Source organism: Clarias gariepinus, chromosome 4 (genome assembly GCF_024256425.1).
Source record: "Clarias gariepinus isolate MV-2021 ecotype Netherlands chromosome 4, CGAR_prim_01v2, whole genome shotgun sequence".
In the NCBI taxonomy this organism is placed as follows: Eukaryota; Metazoa; Chordata; class Actinopteri; order Siluriformes; family Clariidae; genus Clarias; species Clarias gariepinus.
Window position 1 is genome coordinate 40,969,201 of NC_071103.1, and position 19,682 is coordinate 40,988,882.

Consider the following 19,682-nt stretch of genomic DNA (forward strand, 5'->3'; position numbering starts at 1 on the left):
AACTACCTGTTATTTCATAGTTTTAAAATCCACAGTATTGCTGTTAAATGTAGAAAATAAATCACCAAACAAAAACAAATAAATTTGAAATAATCCCAAACTTTTGAGTGGTTGTGTCCCTCACTTTTCCCCTGTTCTTGTAGTTGTCTCTTTATAGTAGTCTTCTCTGTGTAAATATTTTTGTAATGTGATTAGCTCACTGTTTCTCATAGTTCCTTATTAGTTCTCTAGATCTGTGGTCCTTCGAATTCATTCGCTCATTATTTGTCTTTAGACACACCTCCAAAACAGATATATAAACTCACTCAGATGTTTAGAAGCACTGCAACTAAACCCAACACTCACCTGAATTTATTTTTCAGCTTTTTGTGCAGGTCTTTTGAAGGAAATGTCCTTGATGTAAGTATCTTATAATTTCAAGTCTGCACAAATGTTAAAGAATACACTAATACAGTTGTGATATATCACAAAATTATATTTTATTTTTGTGATATATCACACCTGTATTAGTGTATTATACATTAGTGTATAATAACGCTGTGTAACTTTGCTTTGAGTTTACTAAAATTATAAATGTTCTGATTTGATTTTTGTTATAATGAAAATATGAAATGAATGTTCACAGTAAAATGAAATTGAGAATCATCACTCTGTTGTCACTCCTGCCTCTGGCCTCAGCCTATAACAGTAAGCTGCTTTTAAATGTGTTTATATCCTGTCTTTTATTTAGTTAGTTTTTGTGGTTGATGTTTTATGATGAAATTATAAAATATTTTGTGTGACAAGTGTGATATTTAATAAAACGATACTGGTCATAATTAAACATTGATGGACAGTGCCCTGATAAAAAAGAAATTACCACCTTGATTTAACCAAGTGAATAAGAGCCTTCCATTGTATAATTACTCCAGAGATTAATATGTTACATTTGGTAACAAGTTATTTAACCCTAACTGATACAGTGAGGAGGTTCTCATTTCTTTACACAACCATGACAGAAAACATACCCTGCAGTCGTGGCAAAGATGTTACTCTGTTTCAGTAGGGTAAAATTACTGACCTGCATCAAGCAAAGAAAACAACTAAAGTAATTGCTGAAACAACCAAACTAAGGGTAAGAGCTGTCCAACACATTATTAAAACCTGTACCATAGTGGTGAACCATCATGTTCAAGGTAGAAAAGCAGACTGAATAAATTTAAGGGGTTGAGATAAAAAAAAAAATTGCTTTTGGTGACATTGAATTGTAAAAATAATAAAAAATGTAGAATGGATATGCCTAATAGTATAGGTTAAAGCGTTTCCATCTACAAAGTGTGAAGAGAACTCAAGGGATTGTGGAGCCTTAAGAAAACCACTCATGCCAGATAAAACATATTAGGTACTGCATTAGGGCTGTAGGTATCGAATATTTTAGTAATCAAGTATTTACCAAAAATTTAATTGATTAATCGAGTAATCGGATAAAATGTACTTGTCTTTTCTCTTAAACAGCAATGCAAAAATATATAAGAGAAACAAAGATTAATTGGTTTTCTTTTTAAAAAATCAACTTTTATTTTTTCAAAATAAAATCAAAAATAAACATTGTCATTATTTACAATACGAGGAATAGCTTATACCCCTATCTCACCTATGCGTTTTGACTTACAGTGAGATGCAGTGTTTAACTGTGAGTATAACATGTTTAATTTTTCGTGCGGAAAGATGGAAACGTAATCGCGGCGGCAAAACTCGCAGTGAATCATGATGAACCATACTTCCTGCCACGAAACTGCATGGTGAGATAGGGTTATTAAAGTTGACTGAGATTAATTAAGTGCATTACAGTGCAATACATTCTTATTTTAAAGCCTTTTCTCAGATGCAAAAACTGTGCAACTAAACTTTCAGAAATAAAAGTTTCAAAATCTACAGCTCAGGCATAACATATACACTCACCTAAAGGATTATTAGGAACACCTGTTCAATTTCTCATTAATGCAATTATCTAATTAACCAATCACATGGCAGTTGCTTCAATGCATTTAGGTGTGGTCCTGGTCAAGAAAATCTTCTGAACTCCAAACTGAATTTCACAATCTGCTCAGTTACTGGGATTTTCACGCACAACCATTTCTAGGGTTTACAAAGAATGGTGTGAAAAGGGAAAAACATCCAGTATGCGGCAGTCCTGTGGGCGAAAATGCTTTGTTGATGCTAGAGAAATCTGGCGTAAACAGAATGAGAACATGGATCCATCATGCCTTGTTACCACTGTGCAGGCTGGTGGTGGTGGTGGTGTAATAGTGTGGGGGATGTTTTCTTGGCACACTTTAGGCCCCTTAGTGCCAATTGGGCATGGTTTAAATGCCACGGGCTACCTGAGCATTGTTTCTGACCATGTTCATCCCTTAATCACCACCATGTACCCATCCTCGGATGGCTACTTCCAGCAGGATAATGCACCATGTCACAAAGCTCGAATCATTTTTAATTGGTTTCTTGAACATGACAATAAGTTCACTGGACTAAAATGGCCCCCACAGTCACCAGATCTCAACCCAATAGAGCATCTTTGGGATGTGGTGGAATGGGAGCTTCGTGCCCTGGATGTGCATCCCACAATGATATCAATATGAGCCAACATTTCTAAAGAATGCTTTCAGCACCATGTTGAATCAATGCCACGTAGAATTAAGGCAATTCTAAAGGCGTAAGGGGGTCAAACACCGTATTAGTATATTGTTCCTAATAATCCTTTAGGTGAGTGTAAGCCTTTACTGACAATTTCTGTCGTTTTCTCTTGCTTTTTCTTCATCTCGCTGATAATTGTATCGCTCCGTTTCATTTTGCAGCAACAGATTAGCAAAGCCTGTAGACTATAAAGGAAAATACAAGTAATTAAATTATATTTATCATGTGTGTGGAATATCATAATTGAATGACATTCTATAAAGCTTTTGTTTGTGATGTAAGCTGCCATTTTTTGGGCATCTGTCAGTGGTTTTACAATCCTGGACAGGTGTTATGTATAGGAAGTACAACAACATAAAAGGTCAGAAAGCTGCAGCACAGTTTCTTTCTTCCGAAAAGAAAAGAATAGAGAGGTTATTAGCCATCCAGTGAAGACACGAGGCTAATCCTCTTCAAAGCTGATCTAATGTTGATAACACAATAAATAGCAGACAGCAATGCGACAGGTGGATGGCAAGGTAGGGAGAAAATAGGTTAAAAACTGACACGTGTAAATGGCAGAATGTGAACTACACTGTGTAGTACTATGTACTGCGTAAACAATGATTTGATTTTAATAAATGATACGAACATTCTGTCTTCACAGGTGACTGATACTGTACAGTATTTTAGTAACAGCGAAGATGCAGCTTTGAAAAAGCAAAACAGCTGACAATGTCAGATCTTACTTTCAGATTACCTTACAGCACCATAGATCATGCACAGATTTATACATGCCATGCAGCATGAAATCAACAAAAAAACTTACCTTCTTAACACATTAAAATAATCATATTCATGTATATATTTTATGCATTTATATAATGTGCATTCTACTTGCCTTGGCGTAGTCCTACTCCTAAGAAAAAAGAGTAGGAAGCTTCATAAAGAACCTTTATGTCCTACTCTGTCCTAGAATGTTTTTCAGAACCAAATGAACTTTGAGCCTTATTCCTAGGAGTGATTCTGAAATTCTTAATTCTAATATGGTCCTGGGTAGTAAATCTGCTAGTGTACTGTGCTAAAAAGGTTTTTAAGAACAGTTGAAGCTTGATAAAAATCAGTAAAATCTAGTGACTGAAGTTTCTTAGTGTACACAGTTGTCTGGTTCAGTGATTCTCCATTATTTGGCTTATTGGTGTCATACAGTATGTGGCAGGATTTTTGATCATGTCAAGCAAGATGTCATAGTACATTTGAGTGTATTTACAGCCCAAACATAAATTTTATTTCTGACTATTGTACATTAATTATGGCAAACACATGAATAAAAACAGTACGGATCGCACAGTAGTTGGGGCACAATTGTACTGATTTTCTTTCTCCTTACTAGGGAAGGTCTTTTTATTCCCTGTGGAGTCTGACAATTCCTATGTGCATCTTACCCCGAAGAAACCTCTAAATTTACAGGCCTTCACACTCTGCATGCGCGTCTCTACTGAACTCAGTAGACAGCGAGAGATCATTCTGTTTGCTTATGAGACGACAGAAGGTGATGAGCTCAATGTGTGGCAAGAAAAAGATGGAAGACTCTCTCTTTACCTGAGAAGCAGCAGTGATGGTGTTCTGTTCACTCTACCGCCTCTGTCCCCTCTCTCCACTCAGCTGTGTGTCACCTGGGACTCGAGCACCGGAGCCACTGCATTCTGGGTGGACGGACGCCGCAGCATGCTGAAAATCTACAGCCGTGGCCATAGTGTGAGATCAGGTGGCACTATAATTCTTGGACAGGATCCTGACTCATACCTGGGGAAGTTTGACATTAAGCAGAGCTTTGTGGGTGAAATTACAGACGTAAATATGTGGAATTATGTGCTAAGTGCAGATCAGATTACGCAGCTGTATGGAAATCAATACAGTCCTCAGAGTGGGAATGTGCTCGACTGGAATTCCCTTCAGTACAAAGTTTATGGGAACATAATTGAGTTGTCAGCAGATGTCTAGCCAAAATACCTGACACGTTTTTTTCTTTTCTTTGCTTTTTATGTCCAATTAAGTGGGTAATTCTAATTAAATACTGAATAATCAGTGTCTGTGATTAAAATATAAAAAAGTTTTTTAGAAAAATATCCTTACTCTGAAAGGAGAACATATTAACACAAATGCATATGAACACAGTCTTGAGTTGTTCCCTCAGTTCTTCACTGTACTAAAACAGACAAGTTTTAATTAGTTCACTGTTGGTTTTAATGTTTTTTTGTTTTCCATGTTTGCATTTCTATCTATTCCTGTCTAAGCATCATAAAAAAATGTTTTGTTGGACAAGTTCTTTGAATAAATCCTGCAAAAAAAAAATGGACTGTTTTATTTATAATTATAAAAAAAAAACTTATATATGTACTCATAAACATTTAGCAGAATTTAAAGTAATGTTATTCATCAGTCAGCATGATAATATGATAATATTTTTAAAATGCTTCTGTTAATCTACTGCTTACAAACCTACATCTTTATCGCTCTGATCTCAACGGTTAAGTCAGTCTTCAATTAGTTTAATCTCCAACACATCTCCAAGTTTCCTCAGACAGCTCCTCTCATGATTGGCCGAAACAGCTTCTCACATTGGTGCAGCAACAGGAGGGTATGAGACTGAAAAGGCTTTTAGATTGGCTCTAGTCGAAGAACTGAAATCTTAAGAGCAAATTGACACAATATTTTTGCGTATAGAGGCCAGTAACTTATTCACATAGATGCAATGTTGGTGTTGTATAATGTTTTTATTAACTAAATAAAATAATCATTTTAAGATTTGTGTCGTATGAGGCACTGAAACTATGATGTGTGTAAAATATTAAAATACATTTTGATCACAATGTATAAACAGTATTTTCCTCAATACAACAATAAATGCCCTTTAAAAACAAGTGTGTAGCATTTTGTCACACACAAACATTACTGATAATATTGCACATTATGTTCCAACATATCTGTAATAATAAATTGCATCCCAACTGCCCTATTTAAAAAATTACCCAAGCAACCAAACCAAAGGACAAAGCAGTAATAAAAGTCAATGGAAGGCAAAAGTCAAAACCCAATTCATAACCCAATTCAAAACCCACAGTCTAATATCAAAATGTTAAAATCACAATCAAACATCTCTCCCCAACACACCCAACGCCTTCGCCTTCACTTTATAATACTTCGTATTTTGGCGGCTGGCAAACAACTTATAGTTGCATTAGCACCATCTGCTGAACAGAAGTGTGGCACATCAGACTGGCAAAAACAAATTTTAAAAAGTTCCCTGAATTAGATTCTATCTACTAGGCCAGTTTCGTTCAGATAATTAAATAGATCTCTATATATTTTTTGGTTCATCAGTTTCTCTGAGTTCCTGTCTTTATTTTTCATATCTTTTACAGTTTGGTAATAAATGTTACTGTTCCTATTTGGCCACAAAATTCAGATTCTCCGGTTGAGTGTTTGCCTATTATCGTAAGACTCTGTCCTTTGTGTCCTATTCTTAGCCGAGATATGATGATTTCTCTCTTCTCTTTCTACCCCATATTTTCCTCTTTTAATCTGCTTTCAGATTTTATGCATATGTCTGTTTCTTCTGCATTCCATCTTTTTTGCCCAATTTTTTTGCATGTTCTTTAATTATTTAACTTCTGCTCTGCTTATTGGGATTTTTATTTTGACACATTGGACTTTTGGGTGCTTGTTTGGCGAGTTTATCTGCTTCTTCATTTCCTTTTACACCTACGTGTACTGGTACCCATAATACGGTAATCTTTACACCCTTCTGGTATAAATCTGTTATTACTTGTGATATATTTAATAGAATATCCTGTCTACATGACTTTTCTGCTGGTTATGGCTAACATGTTGTCAGATGCTATTATTGCCTTTCCTTGGTGATTCTTCTCCGCCCATTCAACTGCCATTTGTATTTCTGTTAGTTCAAAAGTGTATACTGACAGTTGGTCTTTTGTTCTTTCTTTGCTGATATTTTGTATTGTGGAATGTAAAACGCTGCGCCTGTTCATCTTGTACCTGGATCTTTGGAACCGTCTGTGTATATTATAAATTTTTAATTTCCTATTGTTTTTTATGGTTTTGCACTATTTGCCAGCATGAGATGTACAGTATGTTGGGTTGTCCTTAATTTTTTGTGTTAGACTTACGTCTACTGGTGGTGATATCAGTTTCCATGTTGGAGTGCAGTAGGCCAGGGGTAGCTCAGTGGTTAAGGCATTGGACTACGGTTCAGAAGATCCCAGGTTCAAACCCCACAACCACCAAGTTGCCACTGTTGGGCCCTTGAGCGCAGCCCTTAATCCTCATCTGCTCAGATGTGTAATGAGATAAAAATGTAAGTCGCTCTGGATAAGAGCGTCTGCCAAATGCCTAAATGTAAATGTAAATGCAGTAAAGTGGCACAGTGGGACTGATACAGTGGAACCCCAGTTTGCGAGCATCCACAAGATGAGCAAAAGTTTTTAATAAATTTTGACTTGTTAAACGAGCGAGTCTTAATATACATATCATCAAGTATCATGTATCACGCATGCACTTCTTGTTTTGATGCCGAGCATCAAGTGATCACAACTGAGTCAATGGTTCTTCTCTTTCTCGTGCTGTGTAATTTTAGGTAATCATTTATTTTATTTCATTATTATATCACAAACATACAAACAGAAACATTTATCTGTCCAGAATTTGTATTATATAATTTTTTTAATTTATTATATTTTGTATTAATTATTTGTATATGAATATTTTTTGTATGTATAATATATGTTGTGAAATTAATATTCTGAGTTTCTATTATTTCTTTCTTATGTTTCTAATACCTGTACCCCATGGCAGTACAATTTATTTATATTAAGCCCAAAACACACAAACACACACACACACACATACACAGCGCATGCTCACAAAACCACTAACAGAAACACTGTCAGTTTCTGTCTGTCAGAACTACAACCCCCAACACCAACGCTGCTGTTCATCTGAATACTAACACCTAAAACTAATTACCTAACCAATAAAAGAGACTCACATACTCCAGCTTTTGCGAAGTATATGCTCCCTGTGATTAGCTCCAGTGTCATTATCAAGCCGTTCTTGAATACCTGTTTCTGATATTGACCCTGCTTGTGTTTTTGTTTCCGAGTTTAACCTGTCCCATTTACACACATCGCCTGATCCTTGCTTGTTTTCCCGACTCGTTTGGATTATCCTTACTGGTTTGTGTGACTTAGACACTCCCTTAGACACACTTATCAATAAATATCGTAACTGCGTCTGCATTCTCCGAGTCTGCTTTATGACACTTCAGGATTTATTAACTTTTTTTTTTATTAAAGTTAAGGTTGCAGGTTAATTGTTTACAATTTTCACTTTATAGTTTGTATAAATTGTTTTAGGCCTATATATTTATTTTTTTGGGTTGAGGAATGAATAATTTGAGTTTTTAGTATTTTTTAAAGGGGGACATTTGCTTTGATTTATGTGTTAATATACAAGACACTTCCAGGAACAAATTATGCTCATAATCCACTGTTTCACTATATAGTGCTTTTGGTTTTTCCATATGCATATTCCTGCAATTTTTTTGACACTATTGTTAAGTCTATTGTACTCTCTGTGTAGTGTGCTGTTGTATCTTGTTTTGGCGCTATGATTAGGTTTCTATCTTTCTGCGCGTCGGTCCTCGCAGACCTTGCAGAACTTCGTGGAATGCCAGGCATTTAGTGAGTGATATTTCCTTTACCCATGAGATAAACATGTATATGCATTGTGTAATGTGGGTTTGAGTATACCTATAAATTGAAGCATTGTATCTTGTTAGAAACAGAACACATGTATGGGAGTATTGTGTTGGTGGGAACAGGATGTTGAGGAAGTTTTATGTAAACGTATGTAAGCATGCATCTTAGAGGAGACAAGAGCTTTTTCTCTGCAGAGATTCTGCTCAGCTGTATTCTGGAAAGAATAAAGTCTATTGGCCTCAACATCCCTGGTCTCCGGAGTGATCTTAGCGTCTTTGGGTAATTGTCCCTGAACTAGTCATAACAGCTATCACGTTGTAAGGTTTTATAATATTGTAAGACATTATAATCTAATAAAAAAATTCCTGTGCCCAGAGAACAGCCCCCTTACTGTGCTTCCTGATGATTATGCACTGTAAACCCAGATTTGAAATCTAATTAAACATCTATTACCATGTACCAAATAATTTTAAGTTTGATTGCATTACTATTATAGGTAAGTATATTGTACTAATTTGTAATACAATATACTTGCAATTTTATAGTAATGTAATAAGTTAATAATTTTAAGTTTAATTGCTTAAAAATAGTAATTTTTAGCCGTGGCCACGCCTTTTTATCTCCATAGAGACCGAATTTGAAGTTGATGATTGGCTGTTTTTCAGGCAACACACAGGATGAATGTGCACGCGCCATTTCGGTTATTTCACCCGTCTGATTTGACCACAATCTGTTTTCCACCTTTTATTCTTTTAATTTAGTTTTCTTTCACTCGAGAGGCTGATTGTGAGCCGTTGAAATATCAGCTCGACAAAAGTTTTATCACCTGTTACTTCGACCACCGTTAACGGGGCTGGTGTAACGATCGCTGTGGGCAGACACTGCCCCTCATTAACCTCCCGCCAGGTGACCGCGCCGAGGCTGCTTCCAGCACGTGAGACCGGAGAGCGACGGGTCAGGCTGCTGTACCACAGTCTACTGAATATGGTGAGTGCTATTGGCGAAAAGTATAAAACTGCTGCTTTTTTTCCTTTATTTTGCACTGGAGGGGCTGGGTGTGGCAGTATTCAAACTTTGTTGTAATGTTGTAATGTTCAACAATTTTTCACCCGCTAAGTTCACTAGCTAACAGGGAACACGTATTTCACGTAATTTCACCCGGTAAGTTACAGTAGCTAGCTGTATTGTATAACGTTGTCTTATTACTCTTTCTGCTGTTTTGGAGCAGTACAACGTGATGTTTTTAAATTAGTTTGATGGTCATTTTACCTGTTAGTCACATGTACAGGAATTTAGCCACCTTATCATTTCATGGTCTGTTTGCGAGCAGTGAAACATTCTTTAACCTGTGTGATAGGCTATTGTCCACCTCTTCCTTCATTATTATTTTTAAGGACTGCTTGGTATTTAACTTTTACTTTAATGGTTTACAGAATGGTTCATTTTATGCACATAAAAAATATAAATAGGTGGAGGTAAATAGAGGTACTTTTTTTTGGACAAGACTGCATTATCTAACTGCTTAATTACAGTATATCTTCTCTTCGTTAATCTGTTTTTGTTTTTGTTTTCTGTTAGGATGTAACTAATAAGGACCTGTACAGTAAAACACCAGTGTGAGTCCTCTACATTGAACAAGAAAAACCTCAGCTCAACCCATCCAGAGTGGACATCATCTTGGAAGGGAGTGTGGTGATGGATAAACTGGCCAACATGCTTCAGGCCTTTTTGGACTGATGTATGCTCTGCTCCTGGACTATGATTAAACCCCTGTTTAAATAATAAACAAAAAAAGGTTAATAAACATGACTTGTTCTTGAATTTCATGTTTGAAGTTTCAATAAAACGGGAAAAGAATATACTCTTTTGAATTTTTTAATATTTAAAAAATAATAATTTAACGCTCTAATTTAAGTTTAATAGAAATAAAAAATTCTCACTTTAACTTAAGATATTAAGTGGTGTGATTGGGTAAAGCAATTGATATTACAAATGATTTTAAGTTAAGTCAACTTAGCATTTAAGTTAAACTTACTTAAGTTTTTATTAAACATTACTTAATTTTTTTAGGGCAACCAGTTTTCTCTAATTTTTTAAGTAAACTCGACTTGTCTGGGCTTACAGTGTGTGGTAACACCTTCTATATCCTGTATCCAGACAAATACAGTGGAACCTGGGATTATGAACATAATTAGACCAGATAGACAAACTGGTCGATGCATGCCTACCCATTTATTTTCTGCATTGTCATGGTATAGTACAAACTTTCGGGAGGATCCGGCACATGCTTTTTGAGCTCTGGCAGAGCTGGGCTACTTCAACTTATATTTTTGTACTCTCACAAATTTATTGCAGGGGAAAATAGAGTGGAACCTCGGATTACGAGCATAATTCGTTCCAGAAATAGACTAGTATTCCAAAACACTCGTAAACCAGATTTTAATTTTCTAATAATAAATAATGGAAACTTAAATTATTCGTTCTACAGCCCAAAAAAATAAATACATAAAAATAATTAATACAAAATATAAAGTAAAAATTAAACAAACTTGCAATTTACGTTAAGTGTTTCCATTTGTGCACGCAGGCACTGTGTGTGTGTGTGTGTGTGTGTGTGTGTAAGGCTAGAGCAGGGCTACTTAAATATAAATTTGAAAGGTCCACTTACTAAATTTCCATTCAGTCTGTGGTCTGGAAAAGTGACGGTCAAATTCCAAATAAAGAATTTCAAAAAAAGGCGATCCCAAAACTTTAGAACTATACACAAAAAAATGACATGGTAGGCCTTTTAGTGTGAAAGGTGACACCTTCTTTGTGCCACCAGTTGTTTGAACTTGGGCATAACAGGTTTGAGGGCAAGGCAGAGGTACTGATGTAAATATTCATTGGTGAGGGTGTTGCGGTATGTGTTTTTTACCATGTTCATAGTGGAAAAGGCAGATTCACCGCAGTATGTTGAGGGAAAAATTGTAAGAATTTAAAGGGCCATTTTCTGCAGGAGAGGAACACCTGCCGCAGTAACCATCTTTGTACAGAAGGTGACAAGGTCACAGTGAGATTCCTGCAGTGCTAGGTTTTCTTGTAGCTCAATTAACTCTGTTTGCAGAGAAGCAGCACTGGCCCATTGGAAGACTTTTGTGGCTTCATTTAAAAATTCTGCAATATTTTTGACAAAAAATGGATTTTTAATGCACAGCAAGACTTGTTTTCCCAAAGGGAAATCTTCAAAGCAAATTTGGGAATTTTTTATCAGCTTGTCCAGAAATTCAGCAAAATTGTGAAGGTAATGTTTTCCTGCAGTCTAATCCAAAAGTCTTGGGAAGTGAAGCAGGTCCTGCTGTAAGTCACATTTGAACACCTCCAGCTTCCTCTGGAAAGCACGGACAGCTAACATGAGGTCACACACTGCTGTTTTTTCCTTGGAGCTTCATATTAAGGTCATTAAGATGGGAAATAATGTCCGTTAGACAATTTCCATTTTCTCGTCATTCTTAATGAAATCCACAAACGGGTTGGCTTTTGCACTCTTCTGATCCAACAGAAATGTCTCTTTCCGCAGTGCCCCAAAACGCATCAAATGTTGCATTCACCTCTATTAGAAATGAGCGCAATAAACAATGTTGCAAAGCAGAGGATGCTCTCAGATAATTGACTAGTTTCATGACTGTTGTCATGACTTCTAAATACCTTTCTTCAAGGCTGGCACACAAAACCATCTGGTGAATTATGCAGTGGTATGCCTTGAGGTCAGGGTGGTGAGTTCTCAAGCGTGACACTAATCCCCTCTCTTTCCCAATCATACATGGTGCATGGTTTCTAAGCATCTGTGTCACTTCTTCATAGATATCATCCCCCCTTCTGTGTCCATGGAAGTTTGTGAGACCCAAAACATCTTCATGAAATTCTCCCTTTTCTTTATCAAAAATCTGACAAAGACCATGAGTTGAGCATTGTCCGTGATGTCTGTGGATTCATCCAAATGAAGTTGTTCAAGCAAATCATCAGCGAGTATTTGAGTTTGTCTTGCAGCAGTGGAATCAGAACAGGGTATTTGGTTTACTTTCTGGATTATTTCATCCTTTTAAGTCCCTTCAAACAGAGCAGTCACCACTTCACTCATACACTCTTTGACTACTTCAGCATCAGAGAAGGGTTTCTTGTTTTTTTCTCAGGACCCATGCTACTCTTAGTGAGGCTTCTGTTGCTCGCTTCTGTTGTGTGGCTGATCTAACTATTATACTGCTTGTAGCTTTATATGATGATTTCAGCTGGTTTATTTTTATGGTCCTTACCTCTGTGTTCTGAGGGTAATTTTGTTCGGAATGTGCTTGGTTTCATAATGGCGTTTCACATTACCATTTTTGATTATTGCTACCGTCTCGTTGCAGATTAAACACATTGGTTTTCTGCTTCCCAAGGGGAGCACAAATGCATATATTTTTTTGTCCACTTACTCTTAAATTCACGGTTTTCAAAATCAACTTTTCTTTTCTTATCAATGTACTGTCTTGAGCCAGCCATCTTCTCTTTGTCAACAAAAAAAAAACAGTTAATTCAGTTATTAATTTGCACTGCCCGCATGTGATGAGACTGCCTGTTCACCGGCCTGACAAAGAGCACATGACCGGTACATAAATCTGGCTGCCGTGAATGAGCAAGCAAGCGAGTATTGGGGGGGAGGCGGGGAGTAGTGGGAACGTTGCTATGACGATACTGTTACAGCTGCCGTGATTGGACATAGATGAAGCAGCCAAACCGAGTTGAAACCTCAAAGATATATCACGAGGAATCACAATTGCACACTTCATTGAGAACTTATTTAGATTATGATTAAATTTGAATGTTTGTTTTGGCGTCGGCCCAGATTTAACCGTATTTGGGTCCGGATGAGAACCGGAGTCCGCCTATTAAGTACCCCGGGGCTAGAGTAAGTGGAGACTCTTGCTTTCAGCCCCTCCTGTCTCCCCCTTCTCATCTTACACATTAAAACTTTCTCCTCTTGTTTAAACACACACACACACACATTAACGGAAAGACTGTTGTTCTCTTCTAAATTAGTAAAGCTTCTCCGCTTTATTTTAATGTTGCTCATGACAGCGTAACAGCTCGTTAATTCATGCTGGTGTGATGATGAGATGGAAAAACTGGTCAATGCCCGTTCTTTTATTTTCTGCATTGTCAGGTTATAGTACAAACTTCCAGGTGGATCCTGCACTTAAATCCAACTGAAAAAACTACTGAAGAACAAAACTTGCATTTGCATTTACATACACCGGACTGCATTACCCACAATGCATCTCCCGCACTACACCCCCGTAAACAGTGGTCATAAATCAACGTCTCTCTCCCGCTACACTGTTTTATCTGAAAATTAGCAATAAACATCGCTAATGACACTTGTGCGAGCGCAAACTAACAGAATCACTGCTGTAAAGTAAAACAAAGATTTGGCGACAGAGCAGAGATTCTTCGAAGTGCAAGAGTTTGTGTCTCTTGCCTTAATGTCTGTGCACGTGCTTCACAAACACACATACATTTGACAGTGTCAAATTACGCTTGCGTGCGCGCACACAAACACACCGCACAAAAAGGAAGAAAAAAAGATTTTTATTCTCTATTGAGAATTTCTTTTGCTTTACTCGCGCGCACACACGTGTGTTATAAGAAACAGTACATGCGCTGTACACACGCACTCCCGAAAACATAATAAAATATGTTTTACACACACACGGGGTCACAGTGTTATAGTAAACAGTACACGCGTGCACAGATGTTGATTATACCAGTAAGAGACGAGCACTAAGACCCAGCAGGGGAGACGATTCCGCAGCACGCGAGAGAGAAAAACCAGTTGAGATCACGTGATGCTCGGCGTCAAAAAAAGAAGCGCATGCGTGAAACATGATACTCGGTGCTTGTAAACCAAGACAATGCTTGTTTTTCAAGTCAAAATTTATTTAAAAATCTTTGCTCGTCTTGCGGAACACTCGTAAACCGGGTTACTTGTAATCCGAGGTTCCACCGTAATCAACTCACTAATTAAACGTGTCATCATCAGTAAAATTCAGCTTACGGAAAAGAAAAGACATTGACCAAAGCAAGCTCTGCCCACTCCATGATAAACCTCACCCACTTTCAAAATGCAGAGCCTTCAGAATGAAACATTTAACTTGGTGTCTTCAGTCCCTAAACATCTTTTAGGTGTTGTAAAAAGGAATGGCGACATTACCAAGTGGTAAATGCTTTCTTGTTCCAACTTTTTTTTAAATGTGTTGCAAGAATCAAAATTGGAATATGTGTTTATTTGGAAAATTAATAATTCATGAGGAACACATTAAATAATGTGCTGTTGTATTGTCTGCAATGAAATACAAGTCAAAGCAAATTTACTCATATATTTTATTTATTTACTTTACTTTTTATTACATTAGTTTTCTTTATATTAGTTTTCCTTTTTTCTTTTTGTTTAACTAGTGTGTACCAAGTTTTGATACATGTTCATTTAAACTTATTGATGCGATTATATATATATATATATATATATATATATATATATATACACTTTATTATTTTTATTTTTTTGTTTGTTTGTTTCAGTTTTGTTTGATAATAAATAAAAATAAATAAATAAATAAATAGATAACTGTCTAATTTCCTGTATCATTTTCACCTTCTGCATCCTTTCCCCATTTACTGTCCAGCTGCTGCCCTCTGCCTCCTCAACCCACTGACCAATGAATACGGCCACACCCTTTCCCGTGTCTCTCTCCGGTTTATGAATTGTCGCTGGTTGCTGACGTCCCTCTCAGGGCGGGAGCGACTGTGTGGAAGGTGAGGTAGATGCCGGTGTAGCGACAGGGCACAGCAACACACACATACAAAACATTTGCAGTGGAACCTCGGCTCGTGAGTAAACTAGTTTGCAAATGATCCACAAGACCAGCAAAATTTTCAAAAAAACAAACAAGTCTTGGACTTCCTGTCTTGACGCAGAACGTGACGCGATCACAACTGAGCCAATAAATTTTTTCTAAGGACCTTTCGACACCTTCGACACTTCCTTGCACATGACTCAATTAAACTGCTTTGCTCAGTTTGGCATCATTGGTACACCCCTTGCCTGGTTTACCTCATACCCTTCACACCGAGGCCAGTTTGTGCAACTAAACAACTTCCATTCTGATTCTCTCCCATCAGCAGTGGTGTTCCCCATATGCCCCTTCTTTTCCTTACATGTCTTAAAACTTAAAACGTTTTTTTTTTTTTTTAACTTGGTATTCAGTTCCACTTTTATGCAGATGACACCAGCTTTATGTGTCCACAAAGCCTAAGTCTGTCCCACTAACATCCTCTCTCACCAACTGCTTGAATTAAACAAGAAATGTGGGTTTCTTCATACTTTTTTTGACTAGATAGCAATAGGGCAGAGGTCCTCCTCGCAGGTTCAAAATCTACCATTTACTAGTCTAATTGAATTTACTTATCAATTAAATCTCGTATTAACAGTGTCACCAAGTCATGCTTCTTCTATCTCTCCAGCATTGCTCGTTTCCGGCAATTCATTACCCTGCAATCCACTGCCATTCTCATTCATCCACTGGTCACCTTCTGCACTGATTATTAAATTTTATTTTATCTTGTGTAGCACAAAAGTTTCTTTCATTAAATTCAACTCCCGTCAACAACTACAATGACTATATAGTAAATATCATATTGATTTTAAGAATCGCCTCCTTACTTTTACGAATCCCCACAACCTGTTTGATGATCCTGGGCAGTAGACACTTTAGATAAAGAGAAGAAGTAAGAGAGAGGAAAGGAAATGTTAGCAATAATCACTAATTTTATAATTACAATTTTAAATGTTTCATGTTAAATTCACTGTTCTATGGTGTTCATTATATAGTTTGTAGAGGACTGATTCAGACATGTCAAATCCATAACACCAGTTTTATTTAAAATAATTAATTGATCATTTATTGTTCCGCTGCATGTAGCCACTCCTGACTGGGACGTTATTGAAATAGTTAATTCTATTATATATTTCTATTCATTTCTATTACAATATTCATAAAAATGACCAATCCTAATACAACAGTGCAATATTAGAATCTAGGCCTGTCCCTGTGCCTTGTTCTGCTCACTCATCCACAAGCACTTTTAATGCAATAAGGATTTTTTTGCTCCCTATTTTCAAAAAAGCTAAGATTAAACTGTTTTGTATTTGTTTGTTTGTTTGTTTAGTGTATAACTAAAGCATTAAACTGCCCTGAAGATGTCTGGTCTCTCCTGCTCCAGTGTAAATTAATTCAATGCAGTGTAAGAAAATCTCAGGAGGATTTGCAGGTTAACTTACAGTATGAGTTAAAAACCACTACAGACTCTGAAAACTACAGAAGAAGATTTAGAGATCTTTAGAAAGTTCTTACAGGCATTTGTAGAGTTTGCACAGGAGAAAGTGGGTTTGTTGGATAAATACTGTTCTGTAAATAAAGCTATTTAACTTGAGATATTTTGTTCTTATCTTTTATAGCTAAAGTTTTTCTACATTTTATTTATTATTTTATTTTATTAGTCAGTATAAAAGAGCTGGACCTAGATGAACAAATACAATTGAAATTAATATTAATGTTGCAATATTTGTTGTAATAACTGCAGTCAGTCTGTTGAATAAAACCTACTCCCAGAAGCAGGAGAAGCAACAGGGCCAGTCACCATCTTCATCTAACTGCAGTGTTTTATTATTTATATAAATATATTTTAAAACACATTACTTTAGATATTTTAATACTATACTGTATTTATACAAATGTTTGTTAAAGTAATACCTTTAAATATTTGCTTTATTAAGTATTCTCTTTCTTTTGTAACACCAGCAAGACAACTGCAACTTGTGGGGAGAATGGCATGTGGGGGTCTGAGTGGGGGTTCAGGATACTTTCAGTTTAGGCCAAAAGCTAACCTAATAGTCTTAACTAGTTATTTATTAATAACTGTAGTGCTCCCATTGATCAGACTTTTACTATGACATTGGTCTCAGTCACATGTAGACGGTTACAGGTCAGGTAGACCTACTCTAACAGGAGCTGCTAAGGAAAATCTGAGACAGTAACAACTACTTATATACACAGTATGTAAGAACCTTCTTGGTAATAAACCTGCTGAACAGATAGGAGCTGATAGAAATGCAAACATAAAAAAAGAAACATTAAAACTTACAATGGACTGAACAAACTTGTCTGTTTTTCTGCGGTGAAGAACTGGCATCCTGGAAACAACCCAGATTGTTTTCATATATGTTTGTGTTAATATTTCCTCCTTTCAGACTAAACATGGATATTTTTCTAAAAATATTTCTTCCACCTTAATTAAAGACATTGGTTTGTAAAATACTTAATTATAATCACACACTTGATTAAACAGTGAAATCAAAGGAGCTTGCCTAATCTGACCCGCACTCAGCACATGTGTACATCTGTAATTTCACCCAAAAAGCTCTGGCTACTGTCAAACTTCCCCAGATATGAGTCAGGATCCTGTGCAGGAATTATATGTCCATCTGGACTCACACTATGACCACTCACAGGTGAAGTGAAGGCAGGGGCAGGGGCGGCTCAGTGTTCAAAGTGTTTTGAAAGTCCCTCAACTGCTTAGATGTATAATGAGATTAAATGAGATAAAAAAAACAATGTCTGCCAAATGCCATAAATATAAGTGAATGACACTGTTTATCTTGTCATAATGGCACTTGGAAGTGGGTGGGAGATATTAGACAGCAAGGCAAGGTTTTTATCCCTGAAGTTGATGTGATAAATGCAGAAAAATGGGCAAATATCTTAGTGAATTTGACACAGGCCAAATTGTGATGTCTGGATGACTGGATCAGATCTCCAAACCTGTAGGTCAACCATTGACAGGGTTATACGTGCTTATTTTTATATGAGGGGAGTAAAGGCTCGCGTGTGTAGTCATTTTTATTCAATCTGAAATGAGACAGGGCAAAATCTGCTTTAAAATATCTGATATTGAAAACCATCTCCTTCTTCCAGGGGCATTGAAGGGTCAGATTTCCTATCTGTATGGCTCCCTATAAGAAACCTCTTCACCTTTGAAAGTGAAGAAAAAGGTTAAAATGTTTGGGAAACGTTTATAGGCCGATCATTCACTAATGATGAATAGCTCTCTATATAAGAGTAGTTTTTTTTTTTTAATCAACTTCAATTTCTGTGCATGAGCAAAACTTCAAATTCATATACAGAACATATCTCACTCCTGTACGCCTACACAAAATGTATCCAAATGTATCTCAGCTGTGTTTTAAATGTAATTCAGAAATGGGAACATTGATGCATTTATTTTGGTAATGTACTGTAAGAAAATTAAAACCTTTTGGTATAAGGTGCATGATCTGGTCCAGAAAATATTGGCTAGAGAATTCACTATGTCTCCAACTATATACCTGCTAAATTGTAAAATATCACTAGATCTTCAATGGAAGTTTCATTAATTATCTGGCAAAGAAATGTACTTATCTTATGATATACTTATCTTGTGTACCAACTCTTATCCCTTACATATGACTTAGGCTACGTTTACACTGCAGGTCTCGATGTCCAATTCAGATTTTTTTGACCGTCTGTTTACATCCGATACACGTGTTTACACTCTCCATGCCATCTGAAACATCGCACATACTTAAAGGGAGGTTCTTGCGCTAGACACTAGCCAAGATAGACGAAGGTGAAGTATGCTTAACACTCTAGCGATATATGCAAAGTTCGCGAAACGTCACCATGGTTTTAAAACGGAGGAGGAAAAAAAAAACGGCATAATTGCAGCCTGTGCATATGCTTCATTCAACAAATACTGATTTCTAAATTTTATTTAGCCCTTATAAGCATTAAAAAGGGGGGGGATGCTTTTCCCTTTCCATGTCACCTGCGATGTTATAATTCCACGCTTCCACCGGAGAATAACATTACGTCATTAAACCGTGAAGAAGTCGCAGTTTTAACAACTAAATTCCGACTCACGATATAATGGATAATATTTAGCTTGTTCAGTAAGTGGAGTGCAGGATGTTTAAACATTCTTCCTCCGTCGTTAGTGGTAATTTTATTTGTGGTAGGTGTGTGTTAGTGAGCACTCTGACGGAGAAGATCGTTAGGGAGCGCATCCAGACTTTAGAGAGGGTTAGAGAGCGCGAGAGCAGCTTTACATTTACATTTAGGCATTTGGCAGACGCTC

The 19,682-nt window shown here is 36.7% G+C and overlaps 2 protein-coding genes across 2 annotated transcripts in view; one reads left to right on the forward strand and one right to left on the reverse strand.

Annotated features, from left to right (window-relative positions):
* The window catches only part of LOC128520493 (NACHT, LRR and PYD domains-containing protein 14-like), a 550,151-nt gene that overhangs the window by 168,452 nt on the left and 362,017 nt on the right, over window positions 1–19,682 (reverse strand). The gene's annotated exons all lie outside the window — the stretch shown is intronic.
* On the forward strand, window positions 329–4,946 carry LOC128520484 (pentraxin fusion protein-like). Its single transcript, XM_053494741.1, has 3 exons — window positions 329–399; window positions 626–687; window positions 4,049–4,946. The coding sequence occupies exons 1-3, from the start codon at window positions 389–391 to the stop codon at window positions 4,657–4,659; spliced, it is 684 nt and encodes a 227-aa protein (XP_053350716.1). The 5' UTR covers window positions 329–388; the 3' UTR covers window positions 4,660–4,946.